Raw genomic sequence first — 14,976 nt, 5'->3', positions numbered from 1 at the left:
TTATTTAAGCATCCAGAGCTCCATCCAAGGGACATTAATTATGGTCCTTTTCACTTAGACAGATTGTCCCTTACCTCTTGAAAGCAAATTTTCACATTACTGAGGTTTCCTGACCTCAGTCTTCTCATTTCTAGGCTCTATTATTAGAAGTCATTGTCTTATATATCTTTTCTCTATCTTGTTTGTTTGAACTCCCTCCACCTTTAAGTGTGATTTCCAAAATTAAATAGCATATAATTACTGAACACCTGAAAACAGAATTCCTACTTAGTCATCTCACAAGATTTGGTGGGTTTTTGAGGCTCTTTTCGCTATTGGCACAAAGTTAACAACATGTTGATCTTAATCTCTTCACATCCTAGGGGTCTTTATAAATGATTATTTATAATACTATATTAAATAATCATTGAAGTGCTGTTCCTTAACACTAGTACCAAATCTAATATTAAGATACATTTTTCTGACAGACATTTAAAATTACTATTTTTTTCTAAATTTTAAGTTAAAAAATTACTGAAGAACGAGACAGATTTGTGCTTGATGATTCTATATGACACCAGGAGAACTGGGTTTGGTGTCATAATGGAAAATGGGTAAACTCCTGAATATATTCCTCTTTTTTCTTACATGAATGGTACACTCCAGAACCATCAAATTCTTCTCCATGTCACTTGGTCAAAAAGGAAAAATGAGGAAGCTGGCTAGAGCTGATAAGGTAACTTCATGAAATGCAAAGAATGAGTTAATAGATTTCGTGCTTCCACTGATAAGGCAAGGATTTATAATGTTTGCAAAAATTGCTTCAACTGATCTTTTTAAATGACTCTTGTGTCATTTTCGTACACTCATTTGCATCCTTTCACTGTGATAAAACCATGGTCAGTCATCTTACTAGGTTTTTGCTTCTTTAAGTCATCACACAAATATATATCTACTTATATGTTCTCATCTTCTAAACTGGAAATGAGCAGGAATGTTAGGCTCTCATTGATAAGGAGTTGCATGATTTATTTGAAATTAGGCTTTGTTTTGTGTCATCTTTAGCAAGCAGTGCATAGGACTCTGGTTTTAGGTATAACTATTTGTGAATGACCCCCTCTTTTCCCAGCTGAAGTAGGTGATGACCATTCCACTCTGGATGAAAAATCTAATCACTGTGATACAAACAACACAGAGAGACCCTGGACTGAAGAAGATATAAGCATCAACCAAAATAAAGACCCCAAGTGAAATATAGTGATAAATGCAGCCAGCCATTTCCAGCTACCCAGTGAGATTTGAGTAGAAGGTGATGTGATTCCAGTGGCTATATTTATATCACAATAATACTTAGAAAAAATTTAGTCTTTAATTCATGAACAGTAGTAATGAGAGACAGCTGAGAGACGTAATGTATGCCATTTATTTAGAGCTATTGGAAGACCAGTCAACTGTCTCATGATTTTGCCAAGCCTAACAGCTCATATGGTGATCTCTAGTGAGTTTTATTTAGGGTTTAAACAGTGAAGTGCTTGAAATGATGCACTAAAATAAAACTATGACAAAGCTATTATATAGTCTATTCTAATGGAGTTGTTAATATCAGCACCACCTTCAACTGAAACTTATAATACTCCATTAAATATCTGCCTACATCATTCAAAAGCATGGCAGAAATAGCAATACCAAAATTACTGCTTCAGATACTTCCCATGGAGCGACCCATGATACCTAATGGATTCTGTCAGCCGTGTTTTAGAGCCTTAAGTTAGATGACTTCAATTAGGATACCTTAGTTAGGATGCAACCAAGCCTTCAGTAGAAACTTGGCCATTTTACTGAAAACACAAGCAGTATCTTACCCAGATGAATTTACCCTCTCATTACTCAGTATTTGCATGCCTGGCTTTAGTTCAGGAGCTTGAGCCAGTGTTTCCCCTTGATTTTTTTATTCAAGGTAAAAAAAAAGAACAAAAACAAAAACAGTTCCAACATCATTAAGCATTCACAGGTTTTAATTTTTTTTAAATAGAGCCAGTCTTTGATCAGAGACAGAAGCTGCTAAGTGCAGATTCCATATTTTGCCAAGGCCATGATTTAAAATTTCACCTTAATCTTATCTGTTACAGGCTTTTGAATAGGAGATAAAGTACCTGATGAAGAGCATGTCTACACACCACCTTTGGAGAAAGGGGCAGAGTGAAAAGCCACAAACTCTTAGAAAATATCAGTTAACATAAGTGGGAAAGTAAAAGGTGTTCGAAAGCACAGTCAGTCTAAGGAACTTGGTTTCAGCTATGAAGATTTGAATGGAAGAATGCAATTTTTATATTCATCAGGTAATTCCATTTAAAAATCTGTGCCTAATTTAGTAAAAAGGCAAACTAGAACTATATTTGGGGCACATTTTATGTACCTTTATATGCAGATTTACTTCGGCCATAAAGCTCAAGTAGGAGCCTTACCAAGTGGCAAACATACTAACACCTTTTTCCTACTGAGTTTTTTGACTAAACTTATGTCTCAAATTTGTATTCCAAAAATAGGAGGAGATTTTTATTTTTTTTAAAAATCCTTCATCCAGCAGTAGAATTGATGCAGGAATGTTTCTGGGTACTCTCAAGACATTCCTCTTTTGAGGAATCTGCAAGATTTGAATTATTATAAGTTTTAAAATTTCTTTTCAGTTAATTTAATTCTCCTAAGTTTTAGCAGCCTTTTACAGTTGGCAGTTACTGAAGCTGCAGTTCAGCTACTCTGGTACACTTCACAAAGTCAAGCCTTTAAAATCTGTGGATGCTTTCTTCTCTGCTATTATACCTCTTGCCAGCAACTACAGATAAGTCATAAATACAGGACAGAGGGTTGTGAGCAAAAAAAAAAATTTATTAAATATGAGACTTATGTCTGACCTGCGTCACCCAATTTTGTCTCTGTGGCAACAGCCACAAGCATGTGACAAAACATTTGGGATTTTTCTGAAGAAAAGTTACATACTTGAAATGTCACTTTTCAAGAATGCATCATCTTTTATTCTTAAGCAGGTTTCAAAAGTGCAGAGCATGTTTACAGGAAAACAAATCTTGTGAATGTAAAGCTTCACCAGATAATGCATTAAAGACCCTCCCAACAGTGGGCATGGCCAAAAGTTGCACACATCTCTGTTCACTTACCTGGTCTGGCTGTGCTCTGGGAAGGGGCAAGTCAATCTTCTGAACACAAGTCTAGAATACTCTGGTATGATAATCACTAAATCTATTGCATGTTCTTTACATAACATGATCCAGAAAACTGTTATAGTTTACTACCAATATTTTAACTGTGCAAGATGGGAAAGACTCAAAATTATTCTTACCTTCTATTGCTACATAAAATGTAATCATACTGTAGATGAATTTGCCATGCTGGTGCATACTATCATTAGATTGCAGATTACTGGACTGAAAATCATAGCCAAAGTATATATTTTTATTTAGAAAATCTCAACTGTCTGTTTCCATATCAGTTCATCTATTATTCAACATTTTTAAGTTTTATGAAATTAATACTTCACCAATGAAGAAATTCTGATGATATGATACTCAGAAATACAAAATCATTTACTGTATCTTAAAGCTCTCCCAAAAGCCATGTAGTAGTGACATTATCTCCTGTGTCTCAGCTCTACTGGTTAACTTGTACAACTCCAGTGTTCAACTGGCAATTGTTTGTTATCTCAATATTACACCCTTGGAAAAAAAAGTATTTTTAGTTTTCTTTTTTCTTATACACTTTACTATCTGTATTTAAGTTCTTGTTATCTGTTCATGGGATAAAAGCTTGGGATCCATTTGAACATCAGCATAAAATTTATCCAGTTTATGAAGAAGTACCTTATACAATGATCATCAAACTCCAGCTGCTGGAGGAAAAGGCAAAAGCAATCCTACTTGCAGGCACATAAAACTGATTATATTGGCACTGCTTTTTTATCATCTTTCTCCAGTAATAGGTATGTTACTATTAAACATTTTCAATGCAAAATTTATACATAGGCAATAATGTAGGAATGTAGTGGGCTGCAGCTCTAGTACATTTTTGACAAGTAGTACGTATCTAGTACATATCTAATTTTGATATTGCCTTGGTTTTATTTGAGAAACTGTGAGGTTTTTTGTCTTTTAAATAGAATATTGAGGACTTGAACTTTGCTATTTGATGTGGTCAAAAAGAGCTTTGGGAGCTGACAGGCTAGGGAGTATGCAAACCACCTCATCTGCCCTGCTTTGTCCCTGCACTGAATTAATGACCCTGGTTACCAATCCCTCCCCTGTGCCAGCCACCAGGCTATCCAGGCTATTTTAGTGGATCCAATACGACATTCCTTAGACAATTAAGGGCATTCTTCAGGGCCTGAAAAACACATAGGCCAGAGAGGATAGGGTCAAAAATGGTCAAAGAACAAGAAAATGGAACTAAGTAAATAGCAGTACCAGATAATCTTCACACAAATAGAAATTTGGGGGCTTGCACTGTTGTTGGTTACCACGGGTCCTGTTTACTCTAGACTTTAATGTCCATTCATATTAATTCCCATCACTGACATCCTATGCATTGTTAACCTCAAGCTGTATCTCCATACAAGTCTGAGATTCTGCTTCTGCAGCACAACTGAAGCACCTGTGGGCAAATGAACTCACAACCTCCATCCATTTCCCTCCCCTCTCCATTAAAAACAGGTAAGAAGAAAACAACCAAAATGCACACAAAACCCCCAAACCAACAAAAAGACTTGAAAGTGAAAACAAAACCAAAACAAAAAATGAAAACAGACAAAAAGCCCCACAAAAAACCAAAATAACACCAAGAGCAACCAAGCAAACAAAAAAAAAAAAACCAACAACCCAAACCCAAAAAATCCAAACCCAGTACTGTTCCTCCACTGCCAGCAAATGCAACTACTGTGACCACCTCATGTTATCCCTATCTAGGCTGTTGTCTCCCAGTTGAACCTCGCTGTATTCCTTACTGAAAGGTTACAGTTGCAAGTAAATTGCCAGTCTTTCCCCCAGAAGTATGAAACAAGTTTACACACTTAAAATTGGTCAGATTTTTATTTATACTGCACACTCATCCAATTTGCCTCCTACAAAAGTATCTGCCTTACTGATACCACAGCGGGACAAAATGAAGTTCTGGGTAGCATCTACAAGCCTTCCATTTCTGAGCCTGACTGGTGACCTAAATAAAACTTTTCAGTATTAGGTTTTTCCAAGATGTAATTTATACTATGGCTGTCAGGAGTTAAGATAGTAGTTGCCATGGAGCTTTAATCTTTTTTTAGGCTTTAGTCAAAGCAAGCTGGAAATCAGTATGCTGGGTAGAACCCTGCTCAATAGAATTTTATTCAAATTGGGGCAGGATTTAATCCTAATTTTTCTGCTGAACATTGGTATCAAAGAATAGAATTCATTCTATTTTCTTCTCTTCCTCAAGAGATGAAAGTTTCCAGATTCTTATTTCATGCTACATTCAACCCAAAAAGTACCTGAGTTGGTTCCCCTCTATTCCTTCAACTGTAAACTCTAACTTTCTTCTAATCTTAATGTGCACAGCTAATCACTGCAGTGAAATTCATTCACCAGTTCTTCCATTTGCAGTGAAGGCATTCTGTAAGCATATGAAAGCAAAGCTTTAGGGAAGATTTTATTTTTCTATGCACACACTAATCTCTATACTGAAAAGCAGGCCTGTGAAACAGAAATTACAGTTTGAATCTATGTCTGTGCTACTTATAACTCCCTTGATGTGTTTAAGAAAAAAAACCCAAAAGCACACAATGCATGAAGTGCATCTCTGAGAAGTACAAAATTGGCCATGCTATAGCCAGTAAAGCTTTTCTGGAACACAGCTGCAGCAGAACAGAAATGCAATTCAGTTTAATACTTGCATTTAAATCCTAATGGTTGACTTAAACCTGAACTTGCCCTATACCAGGTAAATTAAAAGAAAGCAGATCTAGGTGAAAAAAATGTAGAATTTTTTAAAATGAGCTTTTAGAACTCTTACCCACCAAAAAAATTAGAAAGGATTCAGATGAAATCTTAACTTGACCTTGACTTGGATTCAAAAGCAAATGACAGCTTTGAATGAAAAATTTCCCAGAATTTTCATTAAATAAAGCTGTTTACTGCCCAGCTGTAGTGGCACTGCATAATCCTCAAGCTGTTCCAAAGACTGCAGAGTAAACAGAAAACCATCACAGGAGAGAATTTCAAACTCCTTTCAACTCTTTCATGGCATGTACTATAAAAGAGGCATGATAACAGGAAAAAAAAAATACATACTTTCCCTTCTACAGTATGTAAGTGTGGGACTTGAACACTTGCACATTAACATATGTTTATACCACTGACAGCAAAATGTCTTACCTAACTAGCATTGGACAGAAGAGCAATTGTGGGTTTGAGTGAAAGCTCTGCTCATCAACTTCAGATGATCAAATGCAAAGACTTGTGGTATATATTTTAGTCTGAGGTGTCAGTATCAAAGACTTGCAGAGATACTGGAGATGAGACCTCTTAATAAAAGAAATATGCATTTAGACAAGAGGGAAAAATAACTCCAAGCCATTAACTTGCTGATGTGGCCAAACTTATAAAGGCCCATCTCAGCTCTAAAAGGGTATCCAAAACAAAACCCTCATATAATTTCAGGGAATAAATAATTACCTCTGTTCTGAACCAGTTTCGAGACCTGTCAGTATCACATTACCATTTCTGGATGTGTAGATCAGTTAAACCATGGAAGGGAAATAGTTAAAACTAGTTTGAATACAGAAGTATTATCATAATGCTGCAGGTATCAATATGGCCTTACAATAAATATAGATGGAAAGTGTTAAATCGCCTGTTTTGCTTTCAAAGCAATATGCTTGCTCTTGTGTATTTGTGTTTTGCTTTAAAGCTTATTTCATCAAAATTAATCAAACCAGTCCACAGGACAGTGATCAAAAAACATTATTGCTCCAATATAGTTTATTTTTAAATAGCTTATGGGGATCTTTTGCTGCTGATGAACCTGCATTACTTCAAAACTGAAAGGCAAAAAGAACTCAGAAGAGCACCATTTTTTCAAAAGCTATAAGAAAACATGATGTAACTAGGCTGAATTAAGATGCAATAATTTTCAGCATTAATTTTCAAAAGAGAGCCGTTAACTGTGTAGTCACATATACGTCTATCAATTTCCAAAGTATGTGTTGCCCAGATTAATTTCTTTTTTTTTTTTTTTTTTGCAAAAAGATAGACTTACTTCATGAGACCAAATGCATATCTTGAAGAGGAACTGTTTAACAGTATTTTCTTTTCATTTTGACTTCACTAACGAGGTTCATCCCTTTAAGAAAAGTAATTCAACGTTATGAAGCAACATAAGAATTCTCTACTTACCTTTCTGATTTCATACAAGCATCTTATGTGCATCTTCAGCAATTACCATTGATCTTCTTTGGGAATGGATATCCACAAAATTTGGGTTTGGTTAAAAGAAAGGGGTGAAAGGCTAAATACCAGATCACATCAGATCTTTTCTCATGTATGTCTTAACAAGTTAGCTAGATCATTTAAAATAAATAATTGCAGAAGCACCTAGTATATTTGAGGCATGCTGCTAATTTGCAATATAAACTGAACTATTGCAACGTTTAAGCAATTTTGTGTATTTAGGCAAGCACGTGCCATTTCTCCAGCACTACCTTCACTGGAAGCCTTGACAATACCTATTCATTGCTAGAAGGGTCATTAGCATAAAAGAAAGCATCCCTGCATTAAAGATATTTATCTGGACCACTTTCAAAATCTAAAATTTCCTTTCTGTAACACCCCAACATACACTTCCTACTTCAGCAATTATTTCAGATGAACAATTATATAAGGCTCCCGGATTTCCTCTCTGTATTGGAAAGTCTTGATTTATCCAGTACAAATTCAAGCACTACTTTTCCATATAAATCAGTAACATTAATAATTACAATTTCATTTGTACTTTGTTCTGCAACTTCGGTGCTTACTTAAGCAATGTTTATTTTTTAATACCAGGGAGAACGTCCATTTTAGGTAAACATTAGATGTTCATATAATTCTCAAGACTTCAAATCAATCTTCTCAAGAAGGAAATTTGAGAATCCTTAAACCATAACAAATAAAAAAGGAGTCAAATGTTCAGAAGACAACTTACTGCCACTTATCTCCAACAGGTGGTCTGGTCATTCTCCATCAATAGCCATGATCCAGCCCCTCAAAACTATTTTTGCAACCTGAGATCAGCCAGTAGGCCTGGAAAGCAAGGTAGGGACAAGGTTTACGCTCTGTCCTACCCTACTGATGGTCAGAGCCCTTACAGGAGTTTCCTGCAGCTGTTTACTCACTGTGGTACAAGTCTCCCTACTGGAGCACTACTCCACTTCATAAATCTAAAATTTTAGAGCAAAAAATCCAAACCTCTGCCTTTATACTCCCCAGTACCTGGTAACTACTTGCAAATGCTCAATCCTGCTAAGGAGTCAGATCATACCTGAGGAAACAGGCTTGGTATTTTACTTACCTTATAACAGTGAGCATGCTGTGCATTGATTTGTGCAATCTGGTCCGACAGCACCAAGGCTTTGTATCCTGCATGGCACATTCCACCCTCAAGCCCCAGCTGGCACGGCCCTCTAGTGGAGATGCAGGGAGTTCTGATGGCATTCATCCATCCCAGCTTGCTTTTGCTCATCTGCCTGCCTTCTGGGCTGCTCTCAACTCAGCACAACTGCTTTCTAATCAGGCTTGGCCAGAGCTGGTGTCACTTTTCGCTCTGTAGTGTCAAGGGAAACCTTAGCAGCAAGGGAGAGACCTACAGGGACTTCTGAGCACTGGCAACCTACCCACAGGTAGCCCCACAGCCAGCCCTGCAGAGCTGCTGCCTGCCTTGCCAAGCCCACAATTTCAGTCAAGAGCACTGCAGAGCAGGAACCCTAGGACTGAGCTTTGAAACCCCACTCACTTCTCCATTAGCATCTCCCATTGCAGAGGAGCAGCAACAGCTGTTTTCATCTTTTCTGCACCTCTCCTTTAAAGCATGGGGGTAAGGAAGTTCACTTTTAAGTACCACCCAAGTAGTTTTCAGATACTACCAGCATACTTCAGGACAACACTCTTACATCACCTGTCAGAAACCTGCTGGGATTTGTCTGTTTGGCTCTATGCCACGCATGCTTATGTTTTGTTTTTTTATATTATCCATTAACTTTTTATTGAAAGCTTTTGCCTTCACGCTTTTAAGGTAGTTGCCCAAGTCCAAGAACTTTGGTGTTGTGCCTAAACTCAGGTTTGGCCACATGCACACATAAATACTACTTAACGAAGGGCAAAGTTTACACCCCAAAGAACACCAGTCATGTTTCAGCTCTCCACAGATCAATTATAATGAAGATTCCATCACATTTCTTGTTCCCTGAAATGTTAATATCCTCTCCTCTCAAGGGATCCTTCTACCATCACAAAGCTTATAGAGAGATCATGTTAAATGATAAATACCATATCAGGATGCTTGACAAAACCTATTACCAAAAACTGAACACACACCATAATTATATCATACCCAAAAACTGACTCCCAAGTATAGTCACAAAGACAAGAGTTTAATGTTGGCAAAAAAGAAAAATTTAAGTTAGTGGTGTTTTCTTCCTTGCAATAACATACTGGTCATATGAAAGTCACTGTAGAGGTCTGCTTAAAGCTCGGAAGACTTTTACAGTTACAGCTGAATTCAAAACCCCCAACTCCAAATGCATGATGTTAACACAAAAACTGAAAATGTGAAACCTGGGATAAAGAACAAACGTAGCTGTTAAAATGCTAGCAGAGATGTGAGGCCTTTCAACCCCTTTACCATAACATGAGTTCTTCAGTATCTTTCCCATCACCATTATTTCAGGATTCGCAAGGTTCTTTAAAATACTATTGGGGTTAAATTGAAACCAAGCGCCATCTGCTTGTAATGTCTTCTGTGAAAGGTCTGAAGCCACCCTGTTTCAATTATTTGGTTATTCAGTGCAGAAAGTTAAAGATCACAGAAGGTATAACAGCTTTTAATACTCCATTAATATTATAGATTAAAAATTATTGCATAGTCTTATGCATTTCCTAAAACAATGTTCTCTGGAAATGAAACATTTTAATATAAAAGGACCAACTCTTTAAAACACAATTGTTTTCACTACCTCGACCTCCTATCCTTTTTTGATTTGTCAGTACATTTGTCCATTGTTTTCTCATTGTCTCCTCTGCACTTGGGGCAGTACCATTTTCCCTTTGGTTTGTATGTGAGTCCAACGCAGGAAAAGTGGAACCACTCAATAGGGCACTGTTCATTGTCACACCCTATCATTTCACCATAAGACACTTGGTTGCATAAGCAGTAAGTTGGTTCATTGGGATCAATTGCAAATTCTACAGGTGAAACCTCTCTCTCCTGTTTGGCTTTGGAACGTTTTTTCTTCTTGGAAGATTTTGATCTTTTCTCTTTAGGTGGCTGATCGTCGCAGTCATCAATACCATTTGCTATGTGGCACAGGTCGCGGCTTTCGCTGGTTCGCTGGCGACGAGGTCTACGGGAGGATCTCTCTGGCTGGCAGGACTCCATCTTGGCCTTTTCTAGAGGTTTTTCATTCTCAGACAGATCTTGAAAACACTGAGAGTGTGTTTCCATTTGACGGGCTCTATTCTCTACCAGTTCTAGCATCTGAGTAACTATTTGAATTTTTTCATCTCCAAGTTCTTGACTGTTGATTAATGCACGCTGAAGATGCTGTTGCAAGCGTTTCTTCTGCACAGGATCGTTTTCTGACTTGTATTTTTCATAGACATCATCTATTTCTTTTAAGGCTTCTATAAAATAAATATAATCATAGAAATAATTACACAAGATGGAATACGCCCGAGAAAACAAATATATTTCTAACTGATGAGAAATAGTACAAATCTTAATTATATTATACCCTAGTGGGTTGGATTGAATGTATCATTCAAATGCATGTGGTCATAAAATCAGTGTTTAAGGTCACAATCTGTTGCAAGAAAAAATTCTCATGTTCTAAAAAGAGCAAGCTCATTTTAGCCATTGGAAAAAGAAAGGATAACACAAGAGAGGGGAGACTATAGTTGTTGAGGCATGGGTAATCCAGATCCTCCTTCCACCTGAAACAGGAGGAATTTCTCTTATGAGTCCTTACCACAGTAATTCCAAAACCCTGGCCAACAGACCAAAGCAATAGCTTATTTTATCACATGAAGAATCCTGGAATTCACAGAATTGTCATCTATCATGATCTATAACACTCCAAAATTAGTTTATCCAGGTCCTCTGCTTTCCCCTCTTATTCATATCAAGGTTTGGCATTACATTTTCAAGTAGACATAGTTATAAAAGGAATATGACAACTGAAGTTACATAATAGCAAATTTACAATCAGAATGAAAATCAACTTACACCCCTCAAAATACTTTCCCTATTACCAAAACAAATTACAGCAAGCTGCATTTTAAATCAGGGTTGAACTTTTCAGAATAGGTGACCTTCTCTTCAGTGCTTCATAGGATATTTTTAAGCAACTAGTAAACGAGTGGCTCACAGTTTGATTTCCAAGCTTTTCCCCTTCCAAGTCACGCAAAATAACTGCATGAGTTGCTGTGAATCTTTCGTTATATTTAGTTCCAAGAAGCAAGTTTAATGAACCTGAATATAAGATCAGTAAGTATCTTATAAATCAGTCTGTACTCTATTGTTCTATATTTCTGGATTTTAAAATAGTATTTTCCAAGCCAAATGTTACACTAGATCTACACATAAAGGACAGAGAAGCTCCAAAGAGGGAAGGAAATAATTAGAAGAACTGACATGAAACTTGATGTACAATGTTAGGTACAGTATTGGTTCAGTCAGAATTTAGGATTTTATTTGAACAGGAAAGGAGTTTATAAATGGTACTAAATTATTTACTTCTAAAACAAAAATTATGCAGTAAAATCTACCTCTTCCTAAAGATGTGCATATAAATAATTTGCTTTCATTTTAAAAGATTTTGTCTGCACTGTTCTGAAATTATTCAAGCTTGTTATCTCAACATCATTCCTGGTGATTTTTTTCCTGCTGATATCTTGGAACAGTAGCTTAAGCATGAACAGCTGCTTTTTACTATAAATTCTGAAACCTGTATGAGAACAGGAGCCAACTGCATTTTGTTCTGTTCCAGACTTTCACTAAGGTAAGATAAAGACCACTGCTCTGCCTGTCCAGTAACTCATGCTGTATTTTCTAAAGATCAGCATTCCAGCTACCATTTAAACCATAAACTTTGTTTCCCTGTACCTTCAGCTGCATCACTTGCCTGTTGCCCTGACAAGAGAAATAAAATTAAAAAAAAAAAAAAATCTTACTCTCAGCCCCTGAAAAACATGGAGTAAGGTACTATGTCTGCTGTCGAAAAAGAAAGGCATAACCAGAGTACAGTATTGTACAGCCATACCATCTCCCACCCCTACTTAATTTTTTTGGAGGCAGGAGTGTAGATACAGCTATACAGATTACCTGTATTGGCAATGCCGTACCCAGAACCATCCACAATAGCTGTTCTCTCGTTCATACTGTGACAGAGAACAACATTCATCCTACATCGGTTATTGCTTGGATGTAGCCTGTAAAGACATGCTGAACTTTACATGGATCAACATCCACTAAAGAGAGCAAAGAAGTTTTGGACTGACAGCGACGGAAGTTCACAGAACTTCTTGTGAATCCCCAAAGATTAGACAAGGCACTCATATACCCTAATAAACAGCTCTGAAACCTCTGTTTAAAAAACAAAACAAAAATACAAACAAAAAACTCCAACCCAAACCAGGACCAAGTGTTCATTACAGATAATCTGATTAAGTTTCGTGGAGCTAATAAATGCTAGAACAATTTGTTTTCTAAGCACAAGAGTGACTTTTGCCCTTCTCCACAGACCATCGCTACCTTTTAAATTAGCTGAAATAATATGGCATTGCTTTTGCATTTTCAGACTTGGGTCTAAAATATTTTTATCCCGTTTTCAGGGTTTTGAAGAATTTTTGTTGTTGCTTTTTAAAACAGTATAAGGCTTTGGTTAAAACTATCAATAAACTTGTTATATGGCCCAGTTTTGTATTAGTGGCTGGATAAATAGATAGAAGAGATAAAGTCTAAAGAACGTATTTAATCTATTAAAGGCTGAGTGAGGAGTGCTGGCTAGTCACTACGAATCAGGAGGTAAAGAGCCAGCCTTGACTAGGAATTCAAAATGCTGCAGGCAAGTCTGTGCCGTTTAAACTTTAAATCCCAGGCAATTTACAAAAGCCTGTTTTTATGTGTCTTCTCGGGTAATTAGAAAGATAATTGAAAGAATCCCTTCACAACAGCAGCCTCCTGAGGCGGCCCTTCAATGTCTAAGAGGCCTTGACGGTCCCCATGGTCCCCTGCTGCCCACGCCGAAGGAGGGAGATGCGGCTCCTGTGCCGACTCCACGGGATCAACTTCCTGCCTCATGACAGGGGCCGGCCGGCGGCTGCCGGGCACCGGTGTGCCCCTCAAACTCCGCGGGGCTCAGGGTCTTTAATCGGCATTGAACTTGCCTTCCGAAGGAACCGTGCCCTCGCATGAGGTTTAGGGCAACTTCCCGCTCCACAGCCTCCCTCCACGAGCCAAGGGAACGCTGCTGGCGCTTTATGTATCCCCGCCCCCACCGTGCGGTCTACCGTGGGACGGGCGCTGAGCTCCGCCGGGACGCCGCCCCCCCCGGCTCTGCACGGCGGGAGGAGCCGCGGGGAGGCCGATTTCCGCACCCCACCTCCAGCGGCACCGCCGCCGGTTGGGGCAGCAGGGCTGCCCGGCGGGGCGGAGCGGGGCGGGAGCGGCCCCACACGGCGGAGCCGGGGCCTAGAGCGGGCAGCGCGGCCTCGCCAGCCCCGAGGCGGGGCGGCCTTCCTTGGGACCGACCGGACGCCGGGAGCCCCGCGCCCCCGCAGGCTCAGCCCCGCGCGGCCCTAGCAGGGTTTCACCCCGGCCCGGCTTCTCCGCGCCGGGCGCATGTGCGGCGGGTTGGAGGCCGTCCCCTTCCCCTTTCCCCGCCGCCCGGTGCCCCGCGGCGGCGCCCACCTTGGCACTGCGTGTCCATCTCCCGCAGCAGCGACGCGTTGCGCTGGATGTCCAGCGGCAGCGACTCCACGCACTCCAGGTAGTCCTGCACATAGAGCGAGAGCAGCCGGGCCCGCTCCCCGCCCGGCGCCGCCGGCCCCGCCACCAGCTGTGGCCCCGCCAGCATCATCCCCCCGCGCCAGCAGCACATCCGCCGCCGCCGCCGCGCCGCCCGCACCGGGCACGGGGTCCTTGCGGCTGCCCCGCTCCCTTCTCCGTCTTCTTCTCCTCCTTCTGCCGCCGCCCCGTTGCCCTCAGGCAGCCGCGCTCGGGGAGCGGTGAGCGCTCGCCAGGCCGGGCCGGGCGGGTGCGGCCGCCCCTCCGCGGGGTCCCGCGGGTCGCGCGCCCCTTCCCGCGGTGCCGCCGCCGGAGCAAAACCCCCGCTCGGCGCCCCCGCCCCTGTCCGCAGCGCGCATGCGTGAGGCCCTGCCCTTATAAGGCGCGGCCGGCGGCGCTGCCAGGGGTTCGCATTCTCCCGCCTTCCCCAGGCGCGTGCTCCCATTGGCCCGGCGCGCGGCGAGGGGCGGGAGCGCGTGCGGGGGGCGGAGCCTCCGTTAAAGGCGCCCGGCGCCTCCGCCGCTTCCGCCCCCCGGCGGAGCCGCGACCCGCGCGGAGCCAGCGCGGGTGTCCCTGCCCGCAGTAAGAGCCACCTGATTTATCTCTAAAGAAAAGCAGTGATGATTTGTGATGAGCTGCTATTTAGGGAAGCTGAGTGATGTTTTCATCCTGAGAAATCACTTCGAGAGTACTTTAAATAAAGTA

General features: G+C 40.5%; 1 protein-coding gene across 1 annotated transcript; it reads right to left on the bottom strand.

Moving 5' to 3' along the window:
- Positions 1–9,619: 9,619 nt before the first annotated feature.
- On the bottom strand, positions 9,620–14,976 carry ING2 (inhibitor of growth family member 2). The gene is made up of 2 exons (XM_015625844.2): positions 14,176–14,976; positions 9,620–10,889 (listed from the first exon to the last, which is right to left on the bottom strand). The coding sequence occupies exons 1-2, from the start codon at positions 14,714–14,716 to the stop codon at positions 10,219–10,221; spliced, it is 1,212 nt and encodes a 403-aa protein (XP_015481330.2). The 5' UTR covers positions 14,717–14,976; the 3' UTR covers positions 9,620–10,218.

The sequence above is a fragment of the Parus major genome, chromosome 4 (assembly GCF_001522545.3).
Source record: "Parus major isolate Abel chromosome 4, Parus_major1.1, whole genome shotgun sequence".
In the NCBI taxonomy this organism is placed as follows: domain Eukaryota; kingdom Metazoa; phylum Chordata; class Aves; order Passeriformes; family Paridae; genus Parus; species Parus major.
Note: the sequence above shows the minus strand (reverse complement) of the source record. Positions and strands in the feature narration are given on the sequence as shown.

Bases quoted from the DNA above. Each gene is read 5' to 3' on its own strand.
- ING2 (XM_015625844.2), bottom strand. From the start codon at position 14,716: ATGGGAGCACGCGCCTGGGGAAGGCGGGAGAATGCGAACCCCTGGCAG. The intron at 10,890-14,175 runs GTGGGCGCCGCC...TTTATTTTATAG, and splicing joins GATGGACACGCAGTGCCAAG to AAGCCTTAAAAGAAATAGAT.